Source organism: Mycteria americana, chromosome 23 (genome assembly GCF_035582795.1).
Source record: "Mycteria americana isolate JAX WOST 10 ecotype Jacksonville Zoo and Gardens chromosome 23, USCA_MyAme_1.0, whole genome shotgun sequence".
NCBI classification, from domain to species: domain Eukaryota; kingdom Metazoa; phylum Chordata; class Aves; order Ciconiiformes; family Ciconiidae; genus Mycteria; species Mycteria americana.
Window position 1 is genome coordinate 1,741,363 of NC_134387.1, and position 20,895 is coordinate 1,762,257.

At 68.9% G+C, this 20,895-nt stretch overlaps 3 protein-coding genes across 4 annotated transcripts; 2 read left to right on the forward strand and 1 right to left on the reverse strand.

The window, feature by feature from the left end:
* The first annotated feature begins 679 nt into the window (after positions 1 to 679).
* POLD2 (DNA polymerase delta 2, accessory subunit) lies at positions 680 to 6,592 on the forward strand. The gene is made up of 10 exons (XM_075523748.1): positions 680 to 965; positions 3,192 to 3,313; positions 4,199 to 4,322; positions 4,400 to 4,514; positions 4,757 to 4,955; positions 5,093 to 5,173; positions 5,573 to 5,730; positions 5,850 to 5,977; positions 6,075 to 6,176; positions 6,287 to 6,592. Exons 1-10 carry the CDS (start codon positions 746 to 748, stop codon positions 6,442 to 6,444), a joined length of 1,407 nt encoding a protein of 468 aa, XP_075379863.1. The 5' UTR covers positions 680 to 745; the 3' UTR covers positions 6,445 to 6,592.
* Positions 6,586 to 13,733, reverse strand: AEBP1 (AE binding protein 1). 2 transcript variants are annotated; one of them, XM_075523724.1, is made up of 21 exons: positions 13,433 to 13,733; positions 12,773 to 13,234; positions 12,421 to 12,492; positions 11,763 to 11,834; positions 11,557 to 11,643; positions 11,134 to 11,232; positions 10,858 to 10,947; positions 10,590 to 10,667; positions 10,442 to 10,516; positions 10,243 to 10,352; positions 10,024 to 10,163; positions 9,838 to 9,922; positions 9,603 to 9,747; positions 9,431 to 9,519; positions 9,183 to 9,306; positions 8,891 to 9,087; positions 8,562 to 8,741; positions 8,142 to 8,484; positions 7,896 to 8,035; positions 7,711 to 7,810; positions 6,586 to 7,622 (listed from the first exon to the last, which is right to left on the reverse strand). In XM_075523724.1, exons 1-21 carry the CDS (start codon positions 13,680 to 13,682, stop codon positions 7,072 to 7,074), a joined length of 3,489 nt encoding a protein of 1,162 aa, XP_075379839.1. In that variant the 5' UTR covers positions 13,683 to 13,733; the 3' UTR covers positions 6,586 to 7,071. The 2 variants fall into 2 exon arrangements, with proteins under 2 accessions (XP_075379839.1, XP_075379841.1); XM_075523726.1 differs by lacking the exon at positions 12,421 to 12,492.
* Positions 13,734 to 16,098: 2,365 nt separating this feature from the next.
* CAPG (capping actin protein, gelsolin like) lies at positions 16,099 to 20,045 on the forward strand. Its single transcript, XM_075523779.1, has 10 exons — positions 16,099 to 16,193; positions 17,029 to 17,112; positions 17,183 to 17,355; positions 17,444 to 17,598; positions 17,986 to 18,153; positions 18,759 to 18,908; positions 19,006 to 19,098; positions 19,424 to 19,556; positions 19,636 to 19,724; positions 19,817 to 20,045. Exons 2-10 carry the CDS (start codon positions 17,090 to 17,092, stop codon positions 19,880 to 19,882), a joined length of 1,050 nt encoding a protein of 349 aa, XP_075379894.1. The 5' UTR covers positions 16,099 to 16,193; positions 17,029 to 17,089; the 3' UTR covers positions 19,883 to 20,045.
* The last annotated feature ends 850 nt before the right edge of the window (positions 20,046 to 20,895 follow it).

Genomic DNA, 20,895 nt, shown 5'->3' on the forward strand with positions numbered 1-20,895 from the left:
TGGGGCTGGGGCTGCCCCGCGCCGGGGCCCCTCCTGCCGGGGGGCTGGGGGGTCCCTGGTCCGTGGGGGGGCTGGGGGGTCCCTGGTTGGGGGAGGGGGGGGGAGGGAGGTCCTGGTGCCCCGGGGGGACACGGGGGGGTCCCTATAGGGCCCTGCTGCCTGGAGGGGGTCTGGGGGTGGTTTTGGGGTGTGTGCGGTGTCCTGGGGGGCCCTGGTGCCAGGAGGTGCTTGGGGGGGTCTGTGTGCCGGGGGCGTGTTTAAGGGGTGTCCTGGGGGGCCCTGGTGCCAGGGGGCTGTGCAGGGCTCTCGGTGCCAGGGCGCATTTGAGGGGGTCCCAGGGTGGTCGATGGCCAGGGTGTATTTTGGGGGGGCTTCAGGTGTCCTGCTGCCGGGGTGTGATTTGGGGGGGGGGGGGTCCTGGGGTTTTCCTGGCGCCAGGATGAGTTTGGGGGTGCCCTGGTGCTGGAGGGGGGTGCTGGAGGGGGTGCGGTGTTCAGGGGGGTTGGACCCAGGCCTGGTTTGTGTTTTGGGGGGCGAGGGGGGTCAGTCTGGGGGTGGGGGCTGCTTCTAGGGAGGGATTCACGGCGTCTCGGGGTGACGGCGATGGCCGGGGCGTGCCGGGCTTGGGGCTGTGCCGCCTGCATTCGCCTTCATTTGCCAGGATCCTTAATTTGCCCCTTTGCTTTCCAGAGCCTCCATTAAACCCCCCCGTGTCCAGCCCCGCTGCTCCGGCCCGGCGCCCACCATGTTTTCGGAGGAGGCGGCCCCCACGGCGCAGGGTTTGCTGGCCCCCCCCTCCACCGAGGCCTCCACCTTCGCCAGGGTGCCGGTGTCGGCGTACGCCAACTGCTCCCAGCCCTTCCGGCTGGGCGAGCGCAGCTTCAGCCGCCAGTACGCTCACATCTACGCCGCACGCCTCATCAAGATGCGGCCCATCTTGGAGGAGCGAGCGCGACAGAAGTGGGGTGAGTCGGTTTGGGGAATACACACACCACCCCCCCCCCAATTTGGGAGAGGAGGGCAAAGCCCTGCGGCCGACACGGCGCCCGCTGGAAGCTCGTCGGTGATTTTTCGGCGGGTGGTGGCCGTCGGTTCCTAAGCTTACGCACACGTTAGGGGTCGAATAACCCAGAGGTGGTTTTTTGGGGATGGTTTCTGTGCCGGACGGTGTCCCAGCGTTTCTAAAATCACCTTTAAACATCAGCTGTGCGGAGCAAACCTTCTTGTCTTTGCTCACCAGGCCGGGTCAAAACTTCTGCTCGCTGTCGGGAGCACGAGCTAAGCGCAAGGTTTGCCGGGGCGAGGGGCTGGCGGGCGCCCCGGCCAGGAAGCGAGGTGGGGGGGGCGGGGGGGGCCGTTTCCTTGCCCGGTGGGGCCGCGTTAGCGGTTAGCGGGTGGGATCCTCGTGCTAGAGAGTTTCCATCCGAAGGCGTAACGGCGGCGCTGGATGAAGCAACCCTCTCGCCGCTGCCAGAGCGCAGTGGCTGAGCTTTCTGGCAGGCCGCGGCGCGTGGCTCCCCGAGCGTGGTAAAAGCCTGTTATCGAATTTCACCCTCTCGGGCCAGCTAAGCTTTCGGCTTTGCCCTTCTATGGAGGTTTTCGGGCCGGCCACTTGTTTTTCTTTTTCTCCCTGGCCCCGTGGGCTGCGCGGAGCCGAGGGGATGCAAAGTCCACGCCAAGCTGTGCCGGTTCCACAGTGGATGTCGTTCCTTGGCCGGCCACCCTGTGCTGTAACCCTGGATTTTGCCAAGGGTGATGGGAACCAGCGGTTTTGTAAAGCTCCGCTTCCCGGAGTCATGTGATGGGACGAGATTTCTGGGGTTTGTCTAACAGCGAGAAGCGCCTGCAGGCAAAATCTGGAGAGAGCAGCCCCCCTCCCCCTAAACACACACATTTTGGGGAGTTAGAGCCAAGAATAAGAAACTAAAACTGGATTGTTTTTTCTGACTCCGAGTGTTTTCATTCCTGGCATTGATGAACCCATGTTTCCAGCTCCGCTGAGCCCCGGGTGCCTGTGATCGCAGCAGGGTGCTTTCCACCGGACAGGAGTCACGTTCAGCAGGCGCGTGATTAGCAAAGGGAGAGTTTGGGGGGAAAACGTCACCCCACCGCCCGCAGCCAGAAAGGGTGACCTGACAGAGGAGCCGGCGCGGCAGCGGGCTTTGGCAGTGTTGCGCTGGGAGAGGAGCCCGGCAGCTCTGGCGGTGCCGGCGCAGCCTGGCAGCCAGTCCTCCTCCCTCCAGGGCTTGAGGCTCGGGATGGATGCGCTTCACGGGTTGATTTAAACAGGGGGAAATAAAAGTTCTACGGACACGTAAAGGGTGGGGCTGAAGCATCTCTGGGTTCTTGTGGGTGAGGTGAGAAGTCTCGGGCTCAGCTTGTGGGGAGGGAGATGCATTTTTTCCTCTCTGCAAATGCTCCCCAGCCACAAAGACAATGAAGCGCTGGGGCTGCAATGCTCTTTGCACCTCCTGAAGCACGCGTTGCTTCCCCCGGCCCGGATCCCCCTGTGGATCCCTGGCCCAGGGACCTGTTTGTGCCTTTCAGGCAGAGGGAAACCCTGCTGCTCCCCTGTCTTTGTGCCGGGATCTTCCCAAATGCCCGGCTGCGATAGGGATCCTGCCTTCCAGCAGGGATCCCGGGCGGAGGATCTGGCCCTGGCAGAGGCAGAGGTCAGACTTGGGGGTGGTGAATGATCTCTCCTGCCTGTCAGATCTGAGCGGGGCGTTTAGGTCGTCTCCTGGATGGGGAGCAGGGGCACCAGCCCCTCATGCCCAAGGGCAAGAGCGCTGGCTTCATGCCCAGGCGGGACAATCCCGGACCCGTGCACGCTCCCTTTCTGGGCAGAGCTGGAGCTGTGGCCCACCGGGAGCTCTGCACGCTGTCCTGGGCGGTGCTGGGAGCTGCGGGTCCCCCAGACCCTGGCATGACCCAGCTTTCCCCCGCTTCAACACAGAGGAAATGCCTGCAGGCGGTGCTGGCTCTCCGGTACGCTCCGTTCGCCCCATCTGGCCTACACATGTGAATTCGGCTCCGTGCCTCAAGGAAAAGCGAGATGCTTTGCAACGTTCCCCCACCGCCTCTTGCTGGCCTCGCTGTTCAGGCCCTTTCAGCTGGTCCCGGCCAGCCTTGAGCCTTGCCTGCCCTCGCAGCTGTCCCCGAGGCCGGCTGAGCCCCGTTTCTCTCCGCAGGGGATGGCGTGGCAGTGAGGAAGCTCTGCGAGCTGCAGGTGGGCGAGAAGTCCTGCGTGGTGGGGACGCTCTTCAAGGCGATGCAGCTGCAGCCCTCCATCCTGCAGGAGATCAGCGAGGAGGTAACGGCGGGGACGTTCCCTCCCATGGGCCCCCCCGCCTCCTCCGCATGGCCCTGGGGGACGTGCCAACGCACATCGGGACCTCGGCTGGCTTCCCATCGCTTCCCTCGTGCTCGCCGTGGCCTAACGAGCGGGAACTGCCAGGGCTTTGACCCGGGGAGCCGGTGTATAGTCTTCTCTGTGCCTACTCCGTCCCTAGACGTTGCTGCTCTTGGTGTCACCCCTTTCTGTCAGCGAGCACCCGCTTGCTGTTGCTTTTCCTGCCCTCGGAGGGTTTGGATCCAGCAGGGTTGGCAGAGCAAACCTCCTCTCCCTGCTGCGGGGCGGGAGGATGAGGGGGGCGTCCGGGGAAGCTCCGCCATCCCCATGCTGTGCTGGGGGCCCATCTGCTCCCAGCCGGCTTCGGGGGGAACACGTTAAGTTTGAAGCCTGCTCGTCACGGCATGAGGTTAGCACCGTGCCTGCCGGGCAGGGTTCAAAGGGAGTGGAGCGCTTGCCCGGGCGGTGATTGCAAACACGTTTCCCGAGGCGAGCCAGAGCGCCGTCTCCTGCCGCCTGGCTGAGCCGCTTCCTCCTTGGCTGGGGAGCCGCGCTCGTGTTTGCTTCGCCGGGGCGCTGCGGGGAAGCGTTAAGCAAAACCAGCTCAGCCGGGTGGTGTGCAGCTGGTGAGCAGCACCGAGAGCTGCCGGGGCCTCCAAAATGCCGCCTTGAAAGCAGCAGTAGGGGTGTTGGCCGGGCCGGCGGTGGCGGGCTGCGCCGGCGGCTCTCGTGAGTCATGCGCCCACGCTCTGGTTTCCACAAGCGGGGTTTGGCTGGGGGGGGAAGGGCCCTTTGGGGCAGCCCGGCCTCGCTGAGGCCGTCACAGCCTGCCCTGTCCCCCCGCAGCACAACCTGGTGCCTCAGCCCCCCCTGCCCAAGTACGTCCACCCCTCTGACGAGCTGATCCTGGAGGATGAGCTGCAGCGGATCAAGCTGGAAGGAGCCATTGAGGTGCAGAGGCTGGTGACAGGTAGGGGACGACGGCTTCTCAGCGCGAGCCACCTCACGGGCACGGGCCAGGGGCTGACCGCCTGCTCTCTGCCACAGGAACCATCTTGGCCGTGTACGGCTCCGAGCAGGACGACGGCAAGTTCCTGGTGGAGGACCACTGCTTCGCCAACCTGCCCCGGCCGCTGCCCTGGAAAGGCCCCAGCTCGGACCGGTGAGTCTCCGCAGTGACAGGAGCAGGGCTGGCACCGCGTCCCCCGCCGTCCCCCCGAGCCCTGGGGACCATTTCTCCCAAGCGCCCATCAGAGTAGGTGCCTCGTGCCAAGAGAGATCGCGGACAGGGGCTCGCGTCCCCCACGCCTGGCTCTCTGAGGCCCCTTGGTGCGGGCATCGCCGTGCGGGCAGGGATTGGCGCGGGCGGGGAGCACGGCGTGCTGCCCGAGCCTCTCCGCCTAGGTTCGTGCTGCTGGTGTCGGGGCTGGGGCTGGGCAGCGGGAGCGGCGAGTCCCTGCTGAGCACGCAGCTGCTGGTGGACGTGGTGACGGGGCAGCTGGGCGCCGAGGGCGAGCAGAGCTGCGCCGCGCAGATCTCCCGTGTCATTCTGGCGGGGAACCTGCTGAGCCAGAACACGCAGAGCCGGGACACCATCAACAAGGTACGGCGGGGAAGGGGTCCTCAGCCTCGACGGTGCTCTCTGCGGCCCAGGCTGGCACGGGGAGTCCCGTGGAGGTGGGGAAGGAGGAATCGGAGAGGGCGCAGGGTTGTTCCCTCACTGTCTCCCCACTGACCCAGGCCAAGTACTTGACCAAGAAGACCCAGGCTGCGAGCGTGGAGGCCATGAAGATGCTGGATGAGATCCTGCTGCAGCTTTGCGTGAGTGCTCGGAGCGGGATAGGGTTGGCCGGGGACTTGGCTACCTTCTGGGGGAGGGAGCCTGGCTCCCGAGCCAGGGGAGCAACGCTCTGCCAGCAGCCCGGGGGTGCGGGGTGGCAAACACCCCTTCCCTGGCCCCCAGCTTCCCTTTGAGCACCGCATATGGTGCCGTACGGGGACGCAGCAAGAAGGGGAGGCAGCGCACAGCCCAGCTTCAGATCCCTCTCCCGGCATCTGGTCTCTGCGGTAAAGCCGAGCAGGGCTTCCTGCGGGGAAGTGGTGGGAGCCAAATCGGGGAGCGAGGCAGAGGCGGCAGCAAGCTCCAGCCGGGGCTTTGCTCTGAGCCCCTTTGAAGGAGGGTGGTTTGGCCGTCCCCGGTAATCCCCGCTCTGCCCGCAGACCTCCGTGCCTGTGGACGTGATGCCCGGTGAGTTTGACCCCACCAACTATACGCTGCCCCAGCAGCCGCTGCATCACTGCATGCTGCCCCTCGCCAGCGCCTACTCCACGCTCCAGCTGGTCACCAACCCCTACCAGGCCGACGTGGACGGCATCCGGTAAAAAAGCCTGGTGTGCCACCAGCTCTGTGACAGCTGCTGGCGGCGTGGGATCGTGGGGCAAGTCGCGGCAAGGGCAGCCATCCGAATCTCTCCTTCCTTCCCCCAAAATGTTGTAGGTTTTTGGGGACGTCAGGGCAAAACGTCAGCGACATCTTCAAATACAGCAGCATGGATGACTACCTGGAGATCCTGGAGTGGACGCTGCTGGCGGGACACATCAGCCCCACAGCCCCGGACACCCTGGGTAAGGCCAGAGCTGGGTGGCTGCCGAGGCTGGGGGGGTGTTTGCCCTCCGAAGGGGTGCAGGGGCAGGTTCCCCTCCTAATTTCCATCCCTCCCAGGCTGCTACCCCTTCTACAAATCGGACCCTTTCATCCTCACCGAGTGCCCTCACGTCTACTTCTGCGGCAACGCTCCCCGCTTCCAGTCCAAGCTGCTCAAAGGTGAGTCCCGCAGCTTGCAGGACCCCCCCCCGATCCTCGCTCGGGGCTGGGACCCCGCGCCAGGGTGCCGACCGAGGGCTCATCCGCCTGACGCCTGCCTGTCTTTGCAGGGGAGGACGGGCAGCAGGTCCTGCTGGTGACGGTGCCTGCCTTCAGCACCACGCAGACCGCCTGCCTTGTCAACCTGCGCAACCTCAGCTGCCAGCCCATCAGCTTCTCCGGCTTTGGGGCCGAGGACGATGACGGGGACATGGAGGTCGGGCACTGAGTGAGCAGGCAGGGCACGGACTCGATAAACCCCTGGCCCCTCGGAGGGTCCCGGTGCCCACCTCTTTTGTGTCCTCTCCGTCTGCCCTCCGGAGAGGGCTGGCACAGAGCTGTCGGGGGCACGGGAGAGAAGAGATGCTCGTACCAATATAAGTTGATTTATTTGTGTAACAAAAAACTGTGCGGAGGGGACAGGGGCCGCGCCTGCCTCCGTGTGGGCCCTGCCCTGGAGAGCGGGACCACCCCTGCCAACCCCACTGTGCCGGGAGACGGGGATGGGGCGAGGGCTGGGTCCCGCTTCACCCTTTCCCTTGCCAGGCAAGGGCTGGCACTGCCCAGCCCCGAGGGACGGGGCAGCACGTCCTTTCCTGCCTGGCTCTGGAGCCCGGCGAGGGGGACGCTCCGCAGCCGCCCAGCCTTCGGGGCGAGCATCGGCATGGCGTGCCCTGCAGTCCTAGGAAGCAGCGCGGGTGAGGAGCTGGAGCCCACCCGGGGCAGGCTACCCAGAGCGGGCTGCCCAGGGCTCGAGGAGGACTTGAGAAGCAGATGCCGGAGCCCGCGGCAGGCGAAACCAAACTGGCCGTGAGCATCCAGCCTTGGCTCGAGGCAGGAGCGAGGGGACGAGCATCTAGTCACCAAAGTTCACGGTGTAGGTCTCGGCCGTGGTGAAGGGCTGTGCCGTCCCCGTGCCCAGCTCCCAGGCCTCCGTCTCCGTCACCAGCTCAGTCACCACCTCCGTTTCGGTCTCCGTCTCCCAGGTGCTGGCTGTGGGTGGCTCTTGGCTCCAGGGCACGTAGGCAGTGCTGCTGAAGGGGAAGGGCAAGGCCGTGGTGGGCGGCGGGGCCGTGGGGCCGCTGGCGGCCGTGGTGGCATTGAGACGCCGCAGCCTCATCTGCTGCCGGAGCCGCATGCGGTGCCGGAGGCGCATACGCAGGCGCATGCGTTCGCGGGGCGTCATGGGGCGGCCGGGCACGATGCGGCGGATGGGCCGGTTCCCGTTCATGGCCATGATCTCCCGGATGCGTTTCCAGTTGGAGCGCGACAGGACAAAGTTACACTGGGTGGCTCCGATGTCGTAGAAGACGCTGCAGGTCTTGACGCTGGGGTTGTAGCCCTCGGCCCGAGCCGAGACGCGGTACTCGCCCGGGTTCAGGATGCGCCAGTAGTCCCCGCCGCTGGCTGCGGACAGCGAGGGGAGGCCGTGGGGTGTGAAGGAGGCGGCACGGTACTGCCGGCACCCTGCCCGGCACCCTACCCTGTGCCCTACCTGTCTTGATGTTGTGGTTGATGCCCCCCACGACGATGGTGGCGTTGGCGATGGGTTCTCCCTGCTGGTCTGTCACCAAGCCCTTGATGCCCCGATGGACCTACGGGAGGACAGGGGACGAGAGGAGCTGTGTGGGGCAGGCAGGGCAGCTGCCGGCTCCCTGCCCGGCACGTCCCAGCACCTACCTGCTCCATGAAGGTGAGCAGCGACTCCTTGTTGTTCTCCCACTCCTGCTGCAGCTCGCTCTCATGGGGGAACTTGTCGCAGCCCAGGTAGATGGAGAGCTCCAGGCAGTTGGTGTGCAGGTAGCTGAAGTCATTCATGGCTGCAAGACAAACAACCAAGTGCCCACCCAGCTGCTCACTCACACCTTCAGGTGGAGGGAGCATGAGGCGGGCAGGCCAACGCCGTATGGCGTGGCACCCACTTACTGCCAGCCCGGGGGTGCCATTTGGCCCCCTGCACGATGCCCATGGCGTTGGTCATGTCCTGCGTGTGGCAGCCCCCGCGGAAGGTCTCGGTCATGGTGAGGTGGGCCGAGGCGTAGGAGATGGCGAGCCAGCGGAAGATGGCGTGGTCAGGCGTCTCCTGCAGTTCGGGGTTGTCATCCTCGTAGTCGTCCGGCGGGCGAAGGGCAGTCGCCGGCGTCTCGCTGACGGGCCGGGCCGTGTCGAAGGGGTAGGACACCAGCTTCTCCCCGCCCTGCAGGTTGCCTCCCAGCACGAAGGGGTTCTTGTCCATCCACGCCATGACGGCCCGCGTCTCCACCGCCACCTGCCGAGGCGGGCACGGCGGTGTGAGACGCCACCCCCCGTCACCGTCCCGCCGCCGCGCCCCGTGCCGTGGCTCACCGCGGCATCCTCAGCCAGGTAGTGCTCTGGGATGGGGACGTGGTGGTTGGGGAACTTGTGGGGCACCAGCTTCCTCTCCTCAGCCGCCCACAGCGCCGACGCCAAGTCGGGGAAGTTCTCGAAGAGGTCGTAGCCCTCCTCCGTCCAGTGGCCCAGCGCCCAGTTGCCCAGCTCGGAGCCCTGCGGGCAGCCCAGGGCAGTGGTGAGCCCGGGGGCTGCGCCCTGCCGTCCCCTTACCGCCGTCCCGCCGCCCCGCCGTCCCCTCCCCTGCCCTGCCGTCCCCTTACCGCCGTCCCGCCGTCCCCTCCCCTGCCCTGCCGTCCCCTTACCGCCTCGCGGGCCAGCTCGTAGCCGTCGGGGTTGAGGGAGGGCACGAGGTGGATGCGGGTTTCGGTCACCAGGCTCCGCACCCGGGGGTTGCCGTCCTGGTACTCCTTGCACAGGAACTGCATCAGCAGGAGCAGCAGCTCCCGGCCCAGCACTTCGTTCCCGTGCAGCCCCGCCGTGTACCTGAACTCGGGCTCGCCTGCGGGCAGGGTGCGGGCAGGGTCAGTGTGGTACCTGCACCCCTGCCTGCACCGGGGGACCGGGGCCGGGTCCTCCCGCACCTTCCCTTCTCACCCGTCTCGTGCTCGCCCGGGTTGTCGGAGATCTCCATGGCGTAGATCTTCAGCCCCCGCGAGCTCTTGCCGATGTTGTAGATGCGGGTGATGGTGGGACACTCCTCGTTCACCACCTTCATCAGCTGCGGGCGCAGAGGGGGCGGGCGATGGGGGGCAGCGCTCGGGAGGGCTGAGCCCAACCCCCCCCACCCCCCCCCCCCGAGGAGCCCACCCTCCTGAAGGAGCCCACCCCACGGAGGTGCTCACCTGCCTCATGTCCTTGTAGGTGTGGTGGCGGAAGTCCAGGTTGTCGGTGGAGGTCACCTCGTTCTGCTGGGCGTAGTAGCTGCTGACGGCTGCGGAGGGGACAGGGACGTGGCGGTGGGGGGCTGCCACCCCCCCCGCCCCCCCTCCCCAGCCCCTTTGGGGTGGCTCTTACTGGAGAGGGGGCAGCCCAGGACCTCAAGGCGCAGGCAGAGGCTGCCGTTCCACGTCTGGGGGTAGATGCGGATGTAACGGGCCACCATGGGCTCAGGGAACTCGGTCAGCACCGGCGTGTCCTTGTCCACGTTGCCATAAAACATCTGCCGAGGGGGGCGAGGTGTAGCCGAGGGGGGGGAGAGGGTCCCTATTGTCCCTGTCCCCCCCCAACCAGCCAGTTTTGGGTCCCGTACCATCTCCTCGTAGCCGTTGGTGTACATCACCCAGTTCTGGCTGTCGTTGCTGAAGCCCACGTAGAAGCTGGTGACAAAGTCCTCGCTGTGGGAGGAAGGGGACAGGTTGGGAGGGGGGGTCCCGAAGCTGCTCCCCCACCCCGTGTCCCCAGATCCGTCCCCTCCAACTCGTCCCCAGCCCCGTACTGGATCTGGGAGTCGCGGCCCTGGGTGATGACGCCGGTGAACTTGGTGGTGCGGCGCGTGTCCACCTCGATCCAGTGCGCCCGGCTGTCGTCCTCGGCGCACCAAGCCCCGTCGAAGAAATCATCCTCGTTGGTGCCCGCCTGGGGTGGGGACAGCGAGGGGGACGTGGGTGGGGGGTCCGCCAGCGCAGGGGGTGGGCGCGGGGTGGGCGACCCTCACCTGCATGTTGAGGCGCCCGCGCTGGGCGCCCAGCCCGTGGCGCAGCATGGAGGAGGCCAGGATCTGGTCGTCCTCGATGCGGTGGGACTCCAGGCCGATGGGGGGACATCCTGGGGATGGGGGGCGGGGGGGAAGGTGATGGGCATCCCCCCCCCCGCAGCGGGGTGCCCGCTTCCCCCCCGGGAACGGGGACACTCACGTGTCTTCTCTTCTGGAGGGGCCCATTCGTCCTCGTCTGGCTCCCACTTCTTCCCCCCTGGTTTTTTGGGTTTTCCTGGAAAAGAGGCGCATGAGGGGGGGCAGAGCCCGGGGGGCTGGGGGCGAGGGGACGGGGGGCTGGCACCCACCTTTGCGGTCCCGGCCCTTCTCCTCCGCCCAGGGGTCCTCCTCCTCCTCCTTGCTGCTGCCGCCTTTCTTGGGCTTCCCTGGGGTGGGAGAGCGGCTGTTGGGGACCTGCCACCCGCCCCGAGGACATGCCACCCACTCCGGGGATGCGCCACCCGCCCCAGGGACATGCCACCCACCCCGGGGACATGCCACCCACCCCGGGGACATGCCCCCCCACCCCGGGGACATGCCGCCTGCACCGGCACCCGGCCCCTGCCCGTCTCTCACAGGGTTTGAGTTTCTCCTCGTCCGTCTCCATCTCGTCCTCTTTGTCCGGGTGTTTCCTGGGCTTCGGCGGGGGGGGCAGCCCGTACTCCACTGCGGGGTGCAAACGGGGAGGGGGGGCTGGGGCACCCCTTCAGGGCCGGGGGGGCAGGGGTGGGTGCTACCGGTCGGAGCCCAGCTGGGCATGGGGGGAGACCCCTACCCGTGGGGCTGGGCAGAGCCCCCCAGAGATGGGGGGTCTTGGGGTGCCCCGGGCCCCCCCGCCGGCTCATCACTCACGGTCATCGTAGTCGGGTCGCTCGAAGCCCTCCTCGTAGTCCCCTTCGGTCACCAGGACGGGCGGTGGGGGTGGCTGTGGAGGTGGCACCTCCGGCTTCGCTGGGGAGGGCGAAAGAGGCCATGTTGGGGTTTGGGGGGGGAATGGGGGTACCCCCATGTCCCTATGGGAACCCCGTGCTTCTGCGGGGTCCCTGTGCCCCTCTGGGGTCCCCATGTCCCCGCAGGACCCCTCTATATCCCCATGGGATCCCCGTGCCCCTCTGGGGTCCCCTGTACCCCTATGCTGTCCCCGTGCCTCTGTGCTGTCCCCGTGCCCACCCCAGCTCCGGGCTGTCCCAAAGTGATGCTCCCTGCGTCCCTAAGGCTGGGGACTGTCCCCCCACCCCCCCCGAGCGGTGCCAGCCCCCCCGTCCCCCCACGTACGTGGCTCCTCGGGCTGGGGCCAGACTCTCTCGGGTCTCTTCCTGCTGGGGGGCTTGCGGGGTTTCTGCTGCCGCCGGATGTACTCGACTGGGGACAGAAAGAGGGGGTGGCACTGACTTTGGGGGTACGAGGCAGGGGGGGCACCCCCTCCCTCCTTTCCTGCAGGCCGGGGGACCCCCGTGGTCCCCCACGCCCCGGCACCGTACAGTCCTCGTAGTCCTCCCGCTCCAGCTGCTCGTTGTAGTCCAGCGTTGGTGGCTCCGGCTCCTCGGGGACCTCTGCGGGGAGGGGGCACGTGGGGAAGGGGTGCAGGGGGTGGCCCTGGGGTGCAGGGGGTGGCCCCAGGGAGCAGGGAGGTGGCCCTGGGTTGCAGGGAGGTGGCACTGGGGTGCAAGGAAGTGGCACTTGGAAATAGGGAGGCGGCCCCAGGGTGCAGGGGGGTGGCGCTGGGGCACAAGGAGGTGGCCCCAGGGTACAGGGAGGTGGCCCCAAGGTGCAAGGAGGTGGCCCTGGGACTCAGGGAGGTGGCCCTGGGGTGCAGGGGGGTGGCACCAGGGAGCAGGGAGGTGGCATTGGGGCACAGGGAGGTGGCCCTGGGGTGCAGGGGGGTGGCACTGGGGAGCAGGAAGGTGGCACTGGGGTGCAGGGAGGTGACACTGGGGCACAAGGAGGTGGCCCCAGGGTACAGGGAGGTGGCCCCGGGGTGCAAGGAGGTGGCCCTGGGACTCAGGGAGGTGGCCCTGGGGTGCAGAGGGGTGGTACTGGGGAGCAGGGAGGTGGCCCTGGGGCACAGGGAGATGGCACTTGGGAGCAGGGAGGTGGCCCCAAGACACAGGGAGGTGGCCCTGGGGACAGGGCACTCACCAGGCTCGGGCTCAGGGTGCCAGTCCTCCCGGCCCAGCTCCCAGGGCTCGCTGGGCGGCTCCTCCAACCCCCCTGGGGACAGGGACACAGAGCGAGGGGCTGGCGGTGCCCCGCAGCCCCCCAGCCCAGCCCCCCGGCAGCCCCACGCCGAAAAGAAAATCCCATCGGGGAGGAAGGCTGGGGTGGGGGGTGGGGGGTGTGTGTGACCCTGGTGGGGACCCCCACGGGGGACAAAGCCCATCCAGCCATGAGGTGCCACCAGGGAGCCAAGTGGGACACGGGTGACGCCGTGGTGGGCCAAGACCCCCACCCCAAGCCAGCCGGTGGCAAGATGGGGGCCTCCAAGACTCACCTCGGCCACCTCCATCCTCCTCCTCATAGGGCGAAGGCTGCTCCGGGAATCGGGGTGTCCCCACGTCACCCTCACCCCGTGGGGGCTGTGGGGTGGCGGGGGGCGCTGGGGGGGTGGTCGGTGGCTCCGGTGGCTTCTTGCCGGAGGGTTTTTTGGTGGCCTTGGGCGGCTTCTCCTTGGGCGGCTTCTCCTTGGGCTTTTTGGAGCCTTTTGGGGGTTTTTCGGAGCCTTTCGGGGGTTTTTCGGAGCCTTTCGGGGGCTTCTCCTTGGGCTTCTTGGGGGGCTTGTCCTTGTCCTTGTCCTTGCCCCTGTCTCTGTCCCTGTCCCTGTCCCTGTCCTTGTCCTTGTCCTTGTCCTTCTTGGAGCCCCGGGGTCTCTCCTTGGGCTTCTTGGTGGGTTTGGGAGGTTTTTCCTTCTTCCCCTTCTTGGGTTTCTCGGGCTCCGTCAGCCGCCCCGGGGAGCCTGGGGGGGGAAGGGGGGGGCAGCCGCCCCGCCGCGGGGTGAGGGGCGGCCAGGGCCGGGCTGGGGGGTCCCCACGTCCCGCTGCCCCCCCCCTCCCCCCCCCCCCCCAGCCCCGCCGCCCCCCGTCCCCGGCGGGACCCCGGCGGTGCCCGGTACCGGGGCAGCCCCGACCCGCGGGTGCCGGTGCCGCTCGCTCACCGGTGCCGGTGCCCAGGTCGGTGCCGGTGCCCAGGTCGGTGCCGAAGCCCAGGTCGGTGCCGTCCCCGTCGCCGTCGCCGTCGCCGTCCCCGCGCTCCCCGGGGCCGAGGAAGCCCCGCAGGAACTCCTCGATCTCGGCGTCGGTGAGCGCGGGCGGCGCGGCGGGGCCCGGGGCGGCCCCGGGCGGGAGCAGCGGCAGCAGCGCGGCCGCCAGCAGGAGGCAGGAGCGGGGCGGCCCCGCCAGCCCCATCGCCGCGTCCGCCGCACCGGCCCCGGCCCCGGCCCCGGCCCCGCACGGCCCGGGCGGGCGGGTCGGGGGCGGGCGCAGGAGCCGGGGGCGGCACCGAGTTGCAGCGGCGCTGCGCGGGACCCGCTCGGCACCGGCACCGGGACTGCACGGCACCGGGAGTGCAGCGGGACTGCACGGCACCGGGACTGGCACCGGCACTGCACGGCACCGGGACTGGCACCGGGACTGCACGGCACTGCACGGCACCGGGAGTGCGCTGGCACTGCACCGGCACCGGGACTGCCCGGGGACCCGCGCTGCACCGGCACCGGGACTGCACGGGGCTGGCACTGCACCGCGACTGCACCGGCACTGCACGGGCACTGGCACTGCGTGGGGAGCCCGCGCTGCACCGGCACTGCACGGGACCGGCGCTGCACGGGGCCCCACGCTGGCAGGGGAGCAGGGCTGCACTGGCGCTGAACGGGATCCGGATTGCAGGGGGGGCTGGCACTGCCCGGGGCCAGCACGGCACCGGCACCGGCACCGGCACCGCGTGGGCACCGGCACCGCGTGGGAGCTGGCACGGCCCTGGCCGGGAGCCAGCACCGGCCCCGTGCAACCGCGGCAGCGCTGGCAACCGGGGCACCGACGCTGGCACCGGGCGGGCGGCGGCACCGTGTGCGGTGCCCTGGCCTGGCACCAAGGCTGCACTGGAGCGGGCGCTGGCACGGCAGCGGCCCTGGCACAGCGCTCACCGCACACTGCGCACCGCACACCGCACACCGCGCACCGCACACCACGTGCGCACGCTGCGCCCCTTCGCACACCCGCTGCAGGCGTCGCACGCGGAGCCGCGGCGCCCTGCACGCCGGCACCGCGTGTGCACGTGGCCCTGGGCGCGCAGAGCTCACGCGCTGCGGCCTGGTACGGCCACGCAGACGTGACGTGCGCGCACACGCGCGCAAAGTGCCGCGGCGCTGCAGCCGCGGCACGCGCGCCGCGCGCACGGCGCCGCACGCACGCTGCGTACGTGACGGTGCGTGCACGACACGCGGGAACGCCACCGTCGCACAGAGCAGCACGCTGAGGCGCTGCACGCGCGCGCCGCACACGCACGCTGCACGCGAGACCCTGCACACGGGACGCGCGCTGCACGTGAGACCCTGCACACGCGTGGGGACCGCCCAGGGGCTCCCTGCACACGGAATGCGCCGCACGTGAGGAGGTACCACGCGCACGGGCCAGGCGCTGCACATGGGACGCAGCGCACACGCACCGCACACGCGGTACACGCGCAGTGCACGCGCACGCGTGACCCCCCGACCCCCTCCACCCCCCCCGCTCCTGGGGAAGGGGGGCAGGATGGGTGCGCGGCCCCGCCAGCCCCCCAGGGTGCCACCCGAAGCGCTAAGGGGGTGCGGTGGGTGCCCCCCACCCGCCCCGGCCCAACAGGCTCCCCGGGCCGCGCGGTGGCCGGTGGGGCCACGTGGCGGGCTCAGGCCGCCCGCACTCGTCACACGCGTGGGCCCCCCCCCGCCATGAGTCACTTCCCAGCAATGCTGCGGCTGGGCCTGTGGGGAGCTGGGGGGGGGGGGCCTGCCCTGCGCTTCCCAGTGCCTCCCAGTGCCTCCCAGTGAGGTTCTGCTGCAGCCCTCCGCCCCACGCAGCCCCCAGTAGTGCCCCCTCCCAGTGCAGCTCCCAGTACGGCCTTCCCCACCCTTTACAGCTCCCCCAGTACAGGCCCCAGTACAGTGCCCTCCCCGTGCAGCCCTCTCCCAGTCCCCCCTACCCAGTACAGCCCTCCCTTCCCAGTAGAGCATCCCAGTACCACCCCCTCCCAGTACAACCTCCCCAGTACAGCTCCCAGAATGCCCCCCCCACTCCACCCCTCCCTTATAGCCCTCCCAGTACAGCTCCCAGTACAGTCCCCCACCCAGTATAGCCCCCCAGTACAATCCCCTTCCAGTGCACCCCCCCAGTACAGCTCCGAGTACAGTCCCCCCACCCAGTACAGCCTCTCCCCAGTACAGCCCCTCCCTTCCCCAGTACAGCCCCCCCAGACCCCCAGTCCTGCCCCAGCCCCTGGCAGGGCAGAGGGCTGGGACCCCCCCGGGGGGGGGGTGGCCCATGGGTGGCACTCGGTCCCCTGGGTGACACTGGGTCCCAGCGGGGTGGGGGGGGGTCCCATGAGGGTGGGGGGGGTCCCAGCAGTGGAGGGGGGGCCCAGCAGTGTGGGATGGTCCCAGTGGGGGGGGGGGGCCCTAGCAGGGTGGGGGTCCCAGAGGGGCGGGGGAGCCCAGTGGGGGGGTCCCAGCAGAGGCGAGGTCCCAGGGCTCGGTGCCCCCCACGCCCAGTGTGAGGGGCCCCACTCGAGGCCACGTGCCCCCCGGGGGGGGCCCACGCGGGGCCAGGCCCGTCCCCCCCGTCCCCACCCTTTCCTGCCGCCTGAGTCACCGCAGCCGCCGCCTTCCGGGTGTCCCACGGCTGGCAGGAGGCTCCGCGGCTGTTGGGGTGTCCGTCTGTCTGTCGGTGTGGTTGTCTGTCCGCCGGGGGGGGAGGTGTCTGTCGGGGTGTCTGTCTGTCCATCCGGGTATCCTTCGGGGTGTCCGTCTGTCTGGCCCGGTGTCTGTTTGTTTAGCGGGGTGTCCCTCGGGGGTGTCTGTCTGTCCGTCGCGGGGTGTGTGCCTCTGGGCGTGTCCATCTGTCTGTCCTGGGGGCTTCCCACCCCCTGGGGTGTCTGTCTGTCTGTCTGCCGAGGCGTCTGTCTGTCCTTCCAGGTATTCACCTATCCATCAGGGTGCCCGTCTGTTTGTAGGGGTGTCCGTCTGTCCTTCCGAGTGTCCAGCTGTACATCGGGGTACACCTGGCCATTGGGCTGTCCGTCTGTCTGTCTGGGTGTCCATTTATTGGGGTGTCTGCCCATGGGGGTGTGCACCCACCCATAGGGGTGTCCATCTGTATGCAGGGGTGTCTGTCTGTCCTTCTAGGTGTCCGTCTGTCCATCGCGGGGTCCACTTGTCCTTCTGGGTGTCTGTTGGGGTGTCTGTCCTTCTGGGTGTCCGTCTGTCCATTGCGGGGTCCACTTGTCCTTCTGGGTGTCTGTTGGGGTGTCTGTCCTTCTAGGTGTCCGTCTGTCCATCGCGGGGTCCACTTGTCCTTCTGGGTGTCTGTTGGGGTGTCTGTCCTTCTGGGTGTCCGTCTGTCCATCGCGGGGTCCACTTGTCCTTCTGGGTGTCTGTTGGGGTGTCTGTCCTTCTGGGTGTCCGTCTGTCCATCGGGGCTCCATCTCCCTATCGGGGTGTCCTTGACCTCCTGGCTCTCCACCTCTTGCGCCGTCCATCTCATGGTGTCCCTCCGTCCGCAGGTCCATCCATCCATCCATCCGTCCGCTCCACCGCCCCGCCCGTCACCACCCCCCCGACGCCATGTACACCGCGCTCCCCAAAAGGTACCACCCCCCTCCCCACCCCACCCCGCCCTCGCCCCCCCCCCGGCTCACGCCGCCCCTCGCCCCGCAGCGGTTCCCCCTTCGGCCCCGCCGTCACCCGCCCGGGGCTGCACATCTGGCGGGTGGAGAAGCTGCAGCCGGTGGAGGTCCCCGAGGCGACGTGGGGCGTCTTCTTCTCGGGGGACGCCTACCTGGTGCTGCACAACGGGCCGGACGAGCGAGCTCACCTCCACCTCTGGATGGGTGAGCCCGGGGGGTGGTGGGTGGGGGCACGGGGGGGGGGGGCGGTGGCGGTGGGACCGGGGGGGCTCAGCTCCGGCTGCCGCCGCAGGCCGGGATTCCTCGCGGGACGAGCAGGGCGCCTGCGCCCTCCTCTCCACCCAGCTGAACGCGCTGCTGGGCGAGCGCCCCGTGACGCACCGCGAGGTGCAGGGCAACGAGTCCGACGTCTTCATGGAGTACTTCCCCCGCGGCGTCACCTACCAGGTACGGGCGCTGGGCACCCCTGACGGGTGCTCGGGGCGCTCCTGGCGCTCCTCAGCATCCCCACCAGGCTCCCAGCATCCCGGCGCGGTGCTCAGCATCACCACTGCGCTCCCAGCACCCTCACCACCCTGCCGATGCCCCACTGGGATCCCCTCTGGGTGCTGGGCATCCTGAGCAGGTGCTCAGCCTCCCCGATGGGTGCTGAGCGTTCTCGCCGGGTGCTCAGCACCTCTGCCACGTGCTCAGCTTCCCCCCCCCGGGTGCTCGCTATCTCTGCTGGGCGCTCGGCATCACCTCTGGGTGCTCAGTACCCTTGCTGGGCGCTTGTCCATCCCCCTTGGGTGCTGGGCACCCCCCCCCGGGCTCTCAGCACCCCCATGACGGCAGGAGGGCGGCGTGGATTCGGCGTTCAAGCCCACCCGCCCCGGCACCGGCGCCGGCCCCGTGCGCAAACTCTACCAGGTGAAGGGCAGGAAGAACATCCGGGCGAGCGAGCGGGGCCTGAGCTGGGCCAGCTTCAACACCGGCGACTGCTTCATCCTGGACCTGGGCGAGGTGGGTGGGGGCCGCCGGGTGGCCCTGTCCCCGCTGTCCCTCTCCCTGTCCCCCAGAGCCTTCTCGCCCGCTGCGGGGTGAAGCGCAACGTGTCCTGCTGGGCGTCCATCTGTTGGGGTGTCCGTCTGTCTGTCCAAGCCTCCATCCAGCCGTAGGGGTGTCCACCTGGTTTTCTGGGTGTCTGTCTGCTGGGCTGTCTGTCCTTCTGAGTATCGGTCTGTTGGGTTGTCTGTCCTTCCAGGTGTCCAACTGTCCACTGGGGCGTCTGTCTGTCCATAGGGGTGTCTGTCTGTCTCTTGGGGTGCCCATCAATCAGTTGGGGCGTCCCCCTATCCATAGGTGTGTTTGATTGTTGGGGATCCGTCTGTCCATCTGGGTGTCCATCCATCCGTTGGGGCATCCATTTACCCATCTGGGTGTCTGTCTGTCTGTCTCGGTGTCCATCTGTCCGGGTGTCCACTTGCCCATTGGGGCATCTCCCTGGGCCAGCTTCAACCCCAGCGACTGCTTCGTCCTCAGCCTGGGCGAGGTGGGTTGGGGGCCACCATGGTGGCCCGGGGGAGGTGGGATGGCTCCGTCACCACTGTCCCTCCCCCTGTCCCCAGACCCTCTTCGTCTGGTGCGGGGCCAGGTGCAACGTGCTGGAGCGCAGCAGGGCGCAGGAGCTGGCCACGGCCATCCGGGACGGCGAGCAGGGCGGCAAGGCTCGCCTGGAGATCGTGGCAGACGGCGAGGAGCCACCTGAGATGCTCCAGGTGCGCCGGGGCCCCCCATGTCCCCGCTGGGAGGAGAGGGGGACCCGAGTGTCCCCGGGGGTGGCTCTGTGATACCCCCTGTCTCTTCACCTGGCAGGTGCTGGGCCCCAAGCCCACCTTGCAGGAGGGCAGCCCCGAGGAGGACGTCGTGGCCGATCAGAGGAACGCGGGGGCAGCCATCCTCTACAAGGCAAGGCCACCTCGGGACACCACGGTGGCCCCAGGGCTGGGCATAGCTGAGTGTCACCATGGTGGACCCGGGGCCGGGCACGGCCACACCGTGGTGGCCCCGGGGCTGGGCATGGCTGGGGGTTGCTGTGGTAGCCCCAGGGGGGACATGGAGCTGGGCACGGAGCTGCGGTGGTCCTAGGAGATGGGCATGGCCAGGGGACACCACGGTGGCCCTGGGGCAGGGCACAGATGGGGAATGCTGCAGTGGCTGGGGGGGGACACGGGGCTGGGCTCGGCCGAGGGACCATGGCGTGGCCCCGTGGTGACATCCCGGCCGCGGGCAGGTGTCGGACGCGACGGGGCGCATGGACCTGAGTCAGGTGGCCGCGAGCAGCCCCTTCAGCCAGAGCCTGCTCTGCTCCGACGACTGCTTCGTGCTGGACAATGGCGCCGGCGGCAAGGTCTACGTCTGGAAAGGTGCCCGGGGACGGGGACGGGAGGGGGGACATGGGGACAGGGGCCACCCCCGGCGTGGCTCTGACGTCCCCACCCGCAGGGCGCAAGGCCAACGAGCAGGAGCGCCAGGCGGCCCTGAAAGTGGCCGAGGAGGTCATCGCCCGCATGGGCTACTCACCCCAGACACAGGTGGGTGCAGGCGGCGAGGGGTGCCCGGGGGCCGGTGCGGGCGACGTCACCCCGTCCCGGTCCCCGTCCCCGTCCTGTCCCTGTCCCGGCAGGTGGAAATCCTGCCCCAGGGCCGCGAGACGCCCCTCTTCAAGCAGTTCTTCACTGGCTGGAAGTGAGGGAGCGGGTGCCCGTGGGGCCAGCGCCCGGCCCAGGGTGTCACCAGGCTTGCGCCGACTGTGCCAGCTCCCTGCCGACGCCTGCGCCCTGCTCGGCTGTCCCTGCGCCTCTGCCACCCCCCTCCCGTGCCACCCCCCTCCCGTGCCATCCCCATCCCGTGCCATCCCCATCCCACGCCACCCCTGTGCCTTCGCCCACCCCATGCCCCTCTCTCCCCCATCCCTGTGCCATCCCCGTGCTCGTGCCGTCTCCATCCCATCCCCGTGCCACCCCCCTATCCATGCCGTCCCCGTGCCTTCGCCCACCCCGTGCCCATCTCATCCCCCTCCCCAGGCCCGTGCCGTGCCCACGCTAGCGCCGTGCCAGCACTGTCTCCCCCCCCTCATCGCCGCCGCACCTCTGCCACCTTCACGCCCTCACCACCTTTCTGCTCACGCCCACGCTGCCCCCGTGCCCACGCCGTGCCACCTCTGCGCCCCACCGTCCCCGTGCCCACGCCATCTTCTTGCCCACGCCAGGCCCGTGCCCACGCCACCGTCTCCCCCATCCTGCGCCCGGGCCCTGGGCCGGTAAATAAAGGGTCAGTGCCGAGTCCCGTGTCTCGCTGCTCTGGGTGCGGTGCCAGCCCTGGGGACGGGGGGACACGGGCAGGGCTGGGGACAGGAGGGGACGCAAGGCTCTGGCAACGCGGGGGCCGTGGCGGTGGCAGGAGATGTCTCCAGCACCCTGGCGTGATGCCACCCCCCGCGGCATCCTGTGGGGCCACCTGTGCCACGAGGGCACCAGGCCTCTGCCCCACGGGGTGACACCCACTGCCATACGATGTCCCCAGGGCCTGGCAGCACCCATGGGTGCCAAGGTGACCGGGGAGCCCTGGTCCTTGCGTGAGCATCCAGCCCCAACGTGGCTGGGAGAGGCGGGAGATGGCCCCTGGCACCCGCCTGGCTGCCAGCCCTCGGGCTGCAGTGTCCCCACAGCCCCAGTGTCCCCACGTCCCCAAATCACCCACACG